Below are 13,455 nucleotides of genomic sequence, written 5' to 3'. Positions count from 1 at the left end.
GTAAATTGGGAAAGAAAAAGAGGGAAGGCTGAAGGGGGAAAGAGGGAACTGCGAAGAAGTGTGAAAAATTTAAACTTAGAACTTAAGTTCAAAGTTAACAGTTTAACATGTGTATATATATATATATAATTAATAAATTCATTTAGCTGTATATATGAACTCATAATGCCAAACTGAAAACTGAAAACTGATATCTCTCAAATTCAGAAATGACCTACTGACATAAAAATTAACTGAACTGATTTAACCAAATTTGGTCTGTTTGATCAATTAATTTGGTTTTGACTGAATCTTGCGAAGCCTGCCGCCAATTAATGAAGGGTGAGCTTTTATCTAGTGCTGTGGGTTGGTGGGTCGGCAATGATTAAAGGGGCAGAGGCTGGAATGGAGCGAAGGAGCTACCTGTTGGGTTTACAGATGAATGTGTATTGACGGTTGAAGGTGCTGTAGACAGGCTTTGGGACTGTCAACATGCTCTTGAATTTAGGCCAATTTTTAATAGTAAAGCCTGATCAGGCTCACCAATTCTGATATTTGGCCCATTTTAGGCATCTAATTCTTAGTTCGAAAATAGGTTCAATCCTTTGGTGGGCCAAGGAGATTTGAAGCTGGCTTAAGCCTAAAGTTTTTTTCGGGAAACATATTGTATTGATAATGGTTCAATGTATGGGTTTAGAAGACTAAGCTGAACCCGAAGTCTTGTGATTATTTACATTGTAGAGGTGATCTGGCAGTCTCAAAGGGAAAGTGTACGTGCTTTTCCCAGTGCTGAGAGTTGATTGGACAAAGCTGCAACTAGAGAGAAGATGAACCTTAATGGCATGTCCTACACAAAGATGAGCCTAAACATGCAGTTAACTACTAACTAAGCCCAACAATTCTTTGACCCAATTCTCATAATTTTTCTCCCACAGGGCCAAGGTCTTGCTTCTTGTCCTACATCATTACCAGAGCCAGAATTTTGAAAGGGTCAAATGAACTTCTTGTCAACTAGTAGGTGCTTGGATTAACATTACCAATCTCCTCATTTTAAGTTAAAAATGTCTTTGTAAAAATTACCTCTTGGTTTAAGGTGGTACAGTTTGGGATTGAGATGAGGCAATGTTTTAAGAGAAAAATCAGCAAGCTAAACAAAGTATCCCAAAAGGTTCGTAAAAGTAACTGCAATGGAAGTTTCTTTAGATTATCTGGTGCAGGGGATTGATCAAGTAGGGTTAAGAACGGTTGGGGTGATTAGTGTGTTCTAGTTACAAGATGGCCTGATGATTGTGGTGAGGAGGATAGTTTCGATAAGTCTTTTGGAGTGCAATGGAAATTTGTAGTTAGATTAGCTGTGAAGTCAGAGAAGTCGTGAAGAAGATATACTTTTTTTAGATGTGGGTTCTCATGTTTCTGAAAGACTTGCTATTGGGTTGGAGGGTGCCAAGATTTTTGGAGGAGGAATTCAAGAAGGGGAGAGGCTGGTTGGATAGGGAAGGAATAGATATAATGAATAGTATTAGAGATGGTGTGATTACTATACAGTTTTTTTTTTCTCCCTCATTCCATCTCTCCATCTCAGTGGCCTTGATTAGAATAAAATATGGAGTCTTCTCAAGTTTGTACAGATTTGAACGAAAGATTCTGGTTTGTGTTTCAAAAATATTGGTGATGGGGGCTTTCTGTATTTGCTCGAGAATAACTGAAAATGGAATTTGGTGGATTAGGGTGTCTGTTGGTGACAAAATGGGCATGCGGCTGCCTCTCAGTGTTTGTGAGATTGGAGCATTTAAATAGAAATAAGAAGCTTGACAGATTCAGTTACTGTGTAATGGTCGAATTCAATCAAAGTTATAAATTCTGCGAGGTGAGTTTGCGAAGACTCCATGAAAGAAAATCAGTGTTTTCTATAGTGGAAAACTACGAGGTTTGTATTCAAGGAAACAACTAAAGAGAAATCCTAATGTGGGAAAGGCAGTTTTTAAGGGGAAACATTTAGGGTTTGCAGGGAAGAGCTCAAATATAAGCTTAGAAAATTTTTGAGGGATGGGCATATTGAGTAAACAAAAGGGAGCTTTCGATGGAGTAATTACAAATCTCAAGCCTAAATAATCTGTTATTGCTCACTCCTATATGGAAGTCCTCATTTGAGGCAGATCATTGACTCCCATGAGTGAGAATTCGAAGTCCATAATTGAAGAACGGGGGAGGGAATCTCCTATTTAATCAACTAGTACAAGATCATTGGAGGAGGTGTTAAAGAGACTTTTGATTGCTCGTATGAGAGTTAGGGCTCAGTGTTGGGGGGGGGGGGGGTGAGAGGGAAAACAAATTGCCCTATCAGAGGGTGAAGCTTCAAAGGAAGAAGGTGATCCCATTTTTTGAAAATGTTGGTGAGCTTTCCTTTCGGAAAGAGGCGAGTCTAGATAGGGTGCTTAGCTGGGGAATTTCCCCAAACCGTATCATCTTTGTTGATAATTTGGAGTCCTTAGCTGAACCAAATACCATCTACAATTTGAATGAGTCCTTTTGCCATAGTGACAAAGATTATGGGATCAAGCGGGTGGCAAACGGGAAGTAGTGGCATTATATGTCACATATGTTCGTGGAAATTTGTCTTTTAGGGTAGCAAGTTAGTTCTTTCCTTATTTGATTCAAGGAAGATGTTTTTTTTTTTTTTTTTTTTTTTGGGGGGGGGGGGGGGGGGGGTGGTGTGGAGATTCCATTGGAACTGAAAGTTCCTTGGCCTTTTTAAGCTCTCTTCTCTTCATAATTCTCCTATTAGTTCCTTTTTTTTGCTTTTGAGTGGGTTATCCTTCTTAGGATTTCCAGTTCTTTAGGAACCTTAATGAAAGATAGGTTGATGAGTTCACTACCCTTATTTACTTGTTGGACCAACACATTCCCTCTATTAGTGAGGATGAGAAAGTGTGGGAGGGGATTCTTCAGGCATATTTACTTCTAAAATCTAAATCTTCTCTCTCTCCTACGTACTGAAAAACCCATTCCCTAGTCCTTTTCATTTGTACTGCAATATTTGGAGGGTTAAGGTGCCCGAGAAGATTTGGGCTTTTGTTTGGACTGTGATTCTAGAAAGGATTAACACGCATGATTTGCTTAAGGTGAGAAGACCCTATATGGCTCTCAGTATTGTGCTTCATGTGTTGTGAAGACAGTGAGTCCAATGCCCACCTCTTGCAAGGTGGCATCAAAGATTTGGAATGGCCAGTTCTCTATGGCTTGGGAAAGTGAGTGGCTCCACAAAAGGCGAGGGACTTGCTTTAGGTTGACTTTAGGGGCTTTGGAAAGAACATGAATGGTAGAGCTCTATGGTGTGCAACCGTTTTTTCTATCCTTGGACCTTGTGGATACAAAGAAACACAAGAATTTTCAGAAGTTGACCAACCTCCTCACGACTTTTGTTGGATATAGTGACATTCCTTTCCTTTTGGTGCACTCCTTGGGTTTCTTTAGGGGTTTTTTGTTGCTTGATCTCATTAGAGAGGTAGTGCTTTTGTAATGGGTTTTTTGTTTGTATTGTATTTGTCTATTCATATGCTAGTTCTTGTTTGAGTTTTTTTATAACTTTTTTAGCTGGTTGGAGAGGATTCCTCGCCCTCCATATTTTGTTCTTCTTTTTCTCCAATTTTAATAAATTATCTTCTTCTTCTAATAAAAAAAATTATTTTTTTGAATATAATAATAAAGTATGATTGTATTATACTATAAGGGCATTATTGTCCAAAAACTAAAATGGTGAGGACAATTCGCATGGGAATAGGATTTCTATGCTTACGCATGTGGGGGAGGTGGGAATAAGTTGCCTATGTTTCATGAGAATCCTTTCATTCCCAAGAACATGCCCGCCATGCCAGATTCCCATGCTCAAACAAATGTAGGAAGGAGATATGGTTATCACATTCCTTAGAATCTTGAAAGATGCTGCCAAACTCCCTTAGTGTGATGTTCAAATGTGAATAAACTGGATGGTGTTTTGGGCATGAGGATGGCTTTTTGTTAGATTAGTATGTTTTTAGTATGATTATAATTTGGATTCTCCTTTGGATTGCATTTCTCATGTGTCAAGACGCCATCAATTGAGCTGAAAGGGGCAAAAGTTTTAAATGAAGATGGTACAATTAACCAAGAAATGGGGATTGAAACAAAATGGGTTCAGGAGGATGATTTGTCACCTCCCCTTAGTTTGAGAGGGCATCTTTTGATTTTTGTGAAGGAGCAAAGGTATGTTTATTTGGAGTTGGTGGTGATGCATTGGATTTATTGGATGAAATGATATTGAATTTGATTGGTTCTTGTGGGCAAGAACTCAAACCCTATATTTTGGTGAAATCATGGCTTCTTAATTATGATGAGTCTTAAAGTACGACGTTAACAAGTGAATTTTATGTTATTTTTATAGCTCCCGCCCACCCACCACACCACCACCCCCCCCCCCCCCCCCCGGGTTTTTTTTTTTTCTCTTTTTTTTTCAAAGTCTTGTTTCTTTTGTATTCTAGTTAGGGCTCTTTTTGGTTGGACAAAAAAAATGACTTTCACATGAAAATGGTACAACTATTTTTTGAGAAAAGTAATATTTCTTTGTTTGGAGGGAACTACTCTTTTGTTGTTTGAGAAAGTTTTGTTCTAGTCCTAGGTCACACTTAGTTCATGTAATGTTTATTTCTGGGAATAGTATGGAAATGTAAAAAATTTATAAATGGATATAATAATTAAGAAGAGTTGGTTTCAATTATAGGAAACTTACTGATTTTGGGTTTAGTGAATAGCTATCAAATTCTCACCTCTCATCTCATAGGCAACCTCTTTGTCAACACGTTCCGACCGCTCACCTCTACTAGGGTGAATCTTCGAACTGTCTCAACATAGATGATGAACTCGAAATGTGTTTGTATTTTTGGGATGAGATATGGTTCAATAATGTCACTAGAGTCGCTACTAACTTTCTATTCTAGGTGAGGTTAGAATACCTAATGATTTATTACTGATTGATTGGTCAACTAGCTAACCTAGAGTCCAAGGAATTGATAATCAATGATTTGCACATTAGAGCTAAGTTTGAGAGTGAGGTTATGTGAAGGGAAGGTACTAGCACCCCTACGCACCCATTCTACGAACTGTGATTATCTTCAAATTCAACCCATCAAGATGGCGACTATCCTTACCTCAAGATCCTTGAAGGTATGCACAGGACACCACCTTGAGGTCCATCAGAGGAGAAACTGTACCTAATTAATTATGATTATCTTCAAATTCAACCAATCAAAATGTGACTATCCTTACTTCTAAGATCTTTGAAGGTATGCACATGACACCACCTTGAGGTCCATTAGAGGATGAATTTTATCATGTGAATATGTTTTGAGGTATATTTACCCTCCATTAGATATTGATCAATCCCGCACAAGATGACGATTACCCTCGCCTTGAGATCCTCTAAGGTATGCGCAAGACACCACCTTGAAGTCCGTCGTTGGATTCATTAAAACATTTTAGGGTTTTCAAATTTCCAAGCATCCAATCATTTAATATTCATATAAGAATTCAAGTATGGTTTCACCTCACTTCAATCATCCCAAGGTAGTTTTAGGTCGAGAGATGATAAATGTAGGAAAATACTTAAAAGATAGTGTTATTAGTGTGGTAAATGTTAAAAGAATAGGTGATAGGGGCATAAAAATCAAGGTAGTTTTAGGTCGAGAGATGATAAATGTCAGTAGTGCGTATGCTTCCTTACTAGGCTTGGCAGAAAACTTTAAAACAATTTTGGGAAGATATGGATAGTATTATAGAAAGGACGCCAAGGTCTGAAAAATGTTATAGGAGTTGATTTGAATGGACATGTTGGAAACGATAATAAATGTTATGTGAGGATAGACGGAGGCCATGGATATGGAGATAAAATAGATAAAATGAACTTGGTGATAATATGGAGATAAAATGAGCCTCGATGATATGATTTTTGATTTTGCTATGTCGTACAATTTTGTTATAATGAATACTTGTTCTAAAAAAAAGAAAAGAATAGTTGATATCCTTCAAGAATGGACAAAATAAAAGCCAAATAGATTTTTTTTTAATTTAAAATCTAGGAGTGGAGATCGTTTATCTTGCAAGGATTGTAAAGTTATTCTAGAAGAGAAAGCTTGACTAGACAACATAGAATTTTAGGATTAAATATTTGTAAAAAGAATTGGAAAATAAAGTGCAACAAAATCAATGCAAGCGGATTAGGTGGAGTTCAAAGGGAGAAAATATAGTTATTGAAGATGAAATGATCACAGAGGATGATTGGACAATAGGGGATAAAGTAGATGCAAACACTTTGTGGAATAAAATGGCTAACTCTTTTGAAAAGATTGCAAAAGAGGTTCTAGGTGAGTCCAAAGAAAGATTCTTAGGCAGTAAAGAAAGTTGGTGGTGGGATCAATATGTCCAAAAAGCTGTAGTGACAAAAAAATGGTAAACATAGCAAAGTTTTAGAAATATTGAAAACTTTGAAAAGTATAAAGAGATGAGAAAAGAGGCAAAAAGGCCATTAGTGAAGCTAAACATAGAGTTTATGATAATTTATATGCTAGATTAGATATAAAACAAGGGGAAAGGGACATATAAGCTAACTAGAGCTAGAGAACGAAAGCACAAAGGTTTAAGTAATGTAAAATGTATAAAGGATGAGCTTGAGAATGTCTTGGTAAAAGACAAGACATACAAGAGAGGTGGTGAAGATACTTTAAAAGCTTAAATCTAGAAGGGACAAACGAGGGAAAGATTAAAAATTTGAGATTGATTCACAAAATTAGAGCCGCTGAAATTAAGATAGCTTTAAAGAAATGAAAGTGGGAAAACTATAGCAATGTTTTTTTATTTTTAGATAAAAATATGTAAATAAATTATGTTTTAAAAAAAATAAAGAAAAAATTAAGAAAATCACAACTATAATGTAAAAAAAAATTAAAAAATAAAATACATTGCAAACTACTTGTGGGCTTTCTAACTTGAATTCACTATATACATCATGACAAAAGGTGGCTATACTATTACAAAGTTCAAATTATTTTCATGATTTAAGATAACACTCAGTCATTTAGGAAAGATTGAGGTTCAAAAGTTTTTTAGAAATCAACTCATATTATGACCCTTTTATATAAATATGTAGTTTAAATTTTCTAGTCAATTCTAACTTGAGAATCACACACTCAAAATGCATAAGCGTCAACTAAAAAGGCGCAAAGGTGTGCCTTTTGTAGAAATGTGTAAGCCTCAATGGATAATGTATTAGCCTTTGTGGAATTTGGTATTTTAGATTGAGCCTCAAAGCGTTTTAGGCATGCATTGCCTTGATTGAGCCTTTAAAAACATTGATCCATAGGATCTGATAACATCCCAATTGAGGCTTGGAAATGTCTAGGATGTGAAGGAAGTATATGGTTAACTAATCTATTCCACATTATTATAATACACGAAAACAAAAGTGATATTCAAAATTATTATAATTGTCACGGAATAAAACTTATGGGTCATATGATGAAATTGTAGAAAAGGGTAATTGAACAAAGAATAAAGAATATAAATGAGGATCACAGAGAATTAATTTGGTTTTATGCTTGGTAGATTGGCAACATAAACTATTTATCTTCTAAGAAGAATAAAGAAGAAGTTCAGGGAAAAGAAAAGGGACTTGTATATGGTTTTTATTGACTTAGAAAAAGCAAAGTGATGGAATATCTAAGAAAATGCTATGGTGGGTTTTAGAGAACAAGGGAGTATGTAGTAGATATAATAATGTCATTGATGATTTGCATGATAGAGTAACGACTACCATTAGGACTATAGGAGGAGAGTCTTTGGTTTCTACTGAATCGTTGGTGTTTTGTTCGATTTCGGTTTTTAAATTTTAGAAATGATATATTTGATTGGGTTATCTATTTTTTTCCAAAATCAAATTGAACAAAACCACTTTGATTCTTAATGGGTGCTATGCCTAACTTACTGTGAATATGTTCAATTCCTTAATTTATCTTTTAACATTATACTACTCATTCACCTTAGCATTCTCATTTTGACAATTTTTACATTTCTGGTGACATTTTGATCCATATAGTTGGTCTTATGACTGTCTTATAAAACTTTTCTTTAAATTGTAAGGGTATTCTACAATCACAGAACATGTCTGAAGAACTTATTTTACCCACCTTGCTCTAGTTCTATGTATGACATCTTTTATTTGTCCTTCAACTCACATAATAGATCCAAGATATTGAAATCTAGTAGTGCTATAAATTTCTTGATCTAGTTTAATCTTTTGTCCAATATTCCTCCTTCCAAAATTATATTTCACATATTTTGTTTTTGTCTTATTTCTACTTTTCCTAAAACCTCTAGATTATAAATCTTCTCTCCATAATTCTGACTTAGATTCTCCTCCACCCCTAGTTTCATTAGTTAGGACAATATCATTAGCAAACAACATACACCATTCTTCCTCATTTTGGATACTCCTAGTAAGTAGTTCATCCATCACCAATGCAAAAAGTCCATGATATTATTTTAAAAACAAAGTGTTTTTTGGAAAAATATTTAACATGCTTTGTTTTGTTTTGTTTTTTTGTATTTTTTGGTAGAGATTGTAGCTTTTAATTTATACATGTGCTATATTTGAAATTTCAATATAAAGGAATTAGATTTAATTTTGTGTATTGGTTAGAAGAAATTTAATTTTTATTATAGAAACAATATTATCTATTTGTATTGCATGTTTGTGAGTATCCTTTTGATTTATATAATATTGAAATAATGCTTAATTTATATATTAAAGTGGCATAAAGATATCCATGAGTAGAATTAAATAGTTTTCGTAGACAATTTCATCTTTATTAGTAGCTCAACAATTATTTAATTTTTGATTTGTTAAATAAAATATTTATGATACTAAATTTTGGTTTATTTAATAGTAAATTAATGAGTTCCTGTCTAGGCAATTAATTTCTAATATTATGTTAGAATTTAATGTAGTTTTAGTTGCATTTAATTATTTGTAGGAATGTTTTGTTTTCCTTTTAAAAGGTAAAGATTTTTTTGTCCATGGAATGACGTTCACTTTTTGTAGTTATTTACATATTAGATTAATTATTTTTTCCCGTTTTAGAACTCATTTCTAGATTTTTTTTTTAAATCCAGGTTTTTATATTATCTGACATCATATTTGATAAATGACCTTTTTCTTTAAACTCTTTTTTTTAATAATACTGTATCGAGTAGGTGCAATTTCATGAACTTTGCAAGAAATGTGAAATGCCTTGAATGTGAGGAGGCACGACCGAAGAGACAGCTGACTGGTGGAGAATGGGAGTGTCCTCAGTGAGAATCTTTTTCTCAATTTTGTTTTGTTTTGTTTTTATTTTTTAAATTATTATTTTTTGGGTCACCTCAAGATTTGTACATTGGATCAAAATCTATTTTGTATTGACAACTTTCTTATTTTCCTTGCCCATTATTTGCTTGCCAGATGTGATTTCTTTAATTATGGGAGGAACACGGTATGCTTGAGATGTGATTCTAAGCGACCTGGAGAGGTCTCAATCAGTGCCACTAACACTGGGGCAGGCTTGGGACATGGTAATGGAAGCCATGTGAATAAAGTTGATGTTGAAAACAGGTTGGCTGCCAATGAAGAAAAGGCGGAACGGTGGTTCAAGAAGGTTTCTCAAATGGATAGTTCCTCAGACTTGAACAGTGCTATTGTAGATGAAGATTTCCCTGAAATCATGCCATTGAGGAAAGGTGTTAATAGGTTTGTTGTTAGCACAAGGAAGACACCTTCAGAAAGGAGGCTCGCCAATGCTCAGCACCAACGAAATTTGGGTAATGATGGCACCTCAGAAAGCAATGTTGTCCAGCCTGTAAATAGGAAACTTGACACGACAATCAGCAGGCGCTTGGACGAAATTCTTGGTCGCAGATCTGCTTCTCTTGAAAGAGATAATAAGAGCATCTCTGGTATGAAAAATGCTGGAGCAGAGAGCCTACAATCAGCTGGCCAATTTCCTTCCCAGTATGGACGCCCTAGAGTGAGCAACTCTAATTACGTCCCTTTTGTTCCATTGCCAGCACATATGTTTGCTAAGAAATCTCAAGATCCAAACACACAGGGGAATGAGAATGTCGTGTCAGTCAACCATGAATCTGCGGTGTCAGAGGCTGTTGAGCAGACAGGTACTATTTTGGGGAGCAGTAACTTGGGAAAATCGGGAGATTCATTGCTTCCTGATGCACTGCTGAACCAGACTGAAAGCAAGGAGAAAGAAAAGGAACAAGCTGAAAAATCTGAGAGATGGTTTAAGAAGGTCGCGGAGCTGCATGATGTTACAGATCATGCTAGTGCGATTTCAGATGAGGACTTCTCAGAGATCATGCCAATGCGTAAAGGAGAGAATCGGTTTGTTGTCAGCAAGAAGAAAGACTCTTCTTTGATTTCTCCAGTATACAAGAGACAAATGGCCATGGAGCAAGCGAGCAACACCAATTTCGTACCATTTGTTCCGTTCCCACATGATTACTTTGCGAAGAAGGATAAAGAGCCATTGGATGGAGCAGATTTAAGCAAAAAAGATACTGGTGAAATTTCTTCTGCATCTGTGCCATGCAAGCTTCAGGAGAAGTTGGATAGTGTGAAACTTGAGGTGCCTGGTAGGGATCATGCGCAATGGAGGGAAGGTCGAGAGGTCAGTGCGGGGAGCTGGAATTTGGGAGCTTCTGAGAAGGATTTAAATGAGAGGAAGGCTGGTGTTTATGGGGTGTCGCCACACAATGAAAATTTGGCCCCTATAAATCCCCATAGTAATTTCAAGGACACGTTGAGCAATGGGCATTCTGGGAAAGAGAATATAATTGAGACTAGAAATACGACAGGCAGTTTATCAGGCTCATCTAAGAGCGAGAACGACAACACCAGGGAGAGCTGGGCAGGAAAGAGCTTGGAGGGATCAGCAGTCAAGGAGCCTGATCCTCTGGACATGTCAGAAGAAGCCAAAGCAGAGAGGTGGTTCCGGCGAGTTGCCCAGATCAAGGACATCTCAGAGTTGAGCCAGATTCCTGATGAAGACTTCCCTTCAATAATGCCAATGCGGAAAGGGGTAAACAGGTTTGTCGTGAGCAAGAGGAAAACACCATTAGAGAGGAGGTTGACATCTGCTCAGTATAGAAAGAATCTTCCGGTTGTGAGTTCAGAGCAAGTAAATAAGGGAAATGACAATAGTTGAAAGTAAGCCTTTTTTTTTATTCTTTGTGGTTTTGCTTTGATTCCGATGTGGTATTTCATTGGGGCAAAAAATTTTGTTCCTCATTTTATGGTAGTAGAAAAAAAGAAGGTACATTATTTGTTGTGTAGTAAGTATTAGACCTTTAAAGGTCAGGAGTGATTACAAGATGGTATCGCCTGTAACATCCTTGTATCTCATTTTGAACTATTTTGGATGGTCTTCCATATGTTTTAAAGAATTCTTTAGTGTATATTTCACATTATTGCCCTTGCTGCCACAGAGAACAGAACATAAATTATACATGTGGGTGTACAGTGTACCAATCTAGAATTTAGAAGTTCTTTATATTTGAACAGAAGATGGTATAAAATTGTATTATTATTATTTTTTTCTTTTTAATATCAAATTTATAGTCGAGCATGAAATTCTTCCTCCTAGTAGTACTAGGAGAAAATTTGGGTGGGGAATAGGGTCTGACGTTGGGGTTTAGTTTTGGTAGAAGAATGGTGGTCATTTTAAAGCTGTGCCTTCCCACTGGTTCATCTCTTGGCTTCCATCTGAGAGAGAGAGAGAGAGCGTAAATGCCAATTATTATAAATTAAATTAAATAAAATGAAAACTGAAATTAGACTTTTGCTCTTGAAATTAATGTTTGATCGTGAAGAGATAGTTAAGTATATTTTGCCTTCTATTAGAGTTACATTTCCACTTAAATAAAAAGTTATCAATTGACTAAGATAACAAGTTAATCTTAAGCAAATTTTAAGGCCTATTTATTTGTTAAAACTATTTTTTTTTTTCATATTTAGTTTTTTTCATATTTAAAAAATGCCACCTTAATTTTCAAAAATGATAGAAAAGTTAGAAGGCATGTGTTTTTGTTACTCTTCAATTTTCCTGTGTAAATATTAAGAAGCTAAAATATAATTTGATATTTTTGTAGTTTTTTAAAAGATAAAAAATGAAAAATAAAGAATATTTTCGCAATTAATCATTTTCCCTTCCATAACATTGCTAATGACTAAAGTAACTCGCCCAAATATTGGAAAGTACACGTGGTTTAGGATAATGCTTAGATCTAGTTAGTCAAATTCTCCTTCTACTATCGAAAAATATAATTTGGGCCTGCAAATAAAACCATCATCCGGTTAATTGGATTGGTAATCTATGAGCCAAATTAATAATTGAATTTGCCTCTTGGTTGAGTGTGATGTGATCTTTTAAATTGGCTACCTTTTAAACAATAATGATAGAGTGATTGAATGATTGAATATAATTTAGTTTGCCTTGTACTTGACATCCCTACATGTACTAACTTGGTTGAATGTTGGTTTTCTTCTCTATTCTTTGGCTCGGTATATGGCATGGTTATGCATCACGAATCAAGCTTGTTTAGGACATTATGTTTGTTCGTGACTGCTTATCTTGTGTATATGGGATGACTAAACATAATGTATACTGGTGTAGGTTTTCTTCTTTGACTAAGAGAATGCCTTGGCGTAAAATAGAACTATGATTCCTTGTTCAAGTTGATGTTTTCTAGAAATTTCTTCAGGGGAGGATGGGTATTTATTAGCCATTGTAAAACATATGTTGCATATGGAGGTGTTAACAATGATTTGTGTTGCTTTACTGTTTACCATGTGACTCTTATTCGCATACGCGCTTGTTTACCACTTTTGCTTAACTTTGTATTCAATGGTTAAAAATTTGTTCACATGGTGAAATCGCTATATACTTTCGGTTGACTAGTTAAGTAAGAGTGCAACTAGTGCTGCATGACACTCTATGAGGTGTAAAGTGTTTGGCTTGTGACACCATGCCACCATTAGACCATCTTACCCAATATCACATATGCACATTCAATATGAGTGGTTAGACAAATATGCACACCTTTGGGACATTTAGTCATTCAACCCTGATAATTCATCATCTTTTCACTTATTCACATCATCATTCACCCCTATTATTTTTTTTTTGTGAGGTAGTATTGAAGGTGATGACAAAAACATAATGGCACAACATAATCCTTCTTCTCATTCAAACTAATGCTAGTAGAATAACAAACAATTAAATATGACAAGTGACCAACAATCAATCAACATAAAATTAGCCATACAAGTAAACGAGATACTATGATTTATGTGAAAAATGATTTGATATGAAGGAAAAAATCACATGATCGAAATCTACCACT

At 35.4% G+C, this 13,455-nt stretch overlaps 1 protein-coding gene across 1 annotated transcript in view; it reads left to right on the top strand.

Moving 5' to 3' along the window:
- The window catches only part of LOC131144951 (zinc finger protein VAR3, chloroplastic), a 36,381-nt gene extending 24,856 nt beyond the window's left edge, over positions 1-11,525 (top strand). The window contains exons 4-5 of the mRNA XM_058093936.1: positions 9,259-9,357; positions 9,506-11,525. Coding sequence (XP_057949919.1) covers positions 9,259-9,357; positions 9,506-11,258 — 1,852 coding nt within the window. The 3' untranslated portion in view covers positions 11,259-11,525. The remainder of the gene's footprint in view (positions 1-9,258; positions 9,358-9,505) is intronic.
- Positions 11,526-13,455: the final 1,930 nt, after the last annotated feature.

Source organism: Malania oleifera, chromosome 12 (assembly GCF_029873635.1).
Source record: "Malania oleifera isolate guangnan ecotype guangnan chromosome 12, ASM2987363v1, whole genome shotgun sequence".
Classification (NCBI taxonomy): domain Eukaryota; kingdom Viridiplantae; phylum Streptophyta; class Magnoliopsida; order Santalales; family Ximeniaceae; genus Malania; species Malania oleifera.
The sequence above is the reverse complement of the archived record's forward strand: the minus strand, read 5'-3'. Positions and strand labels throughout refer to the sequence as shown.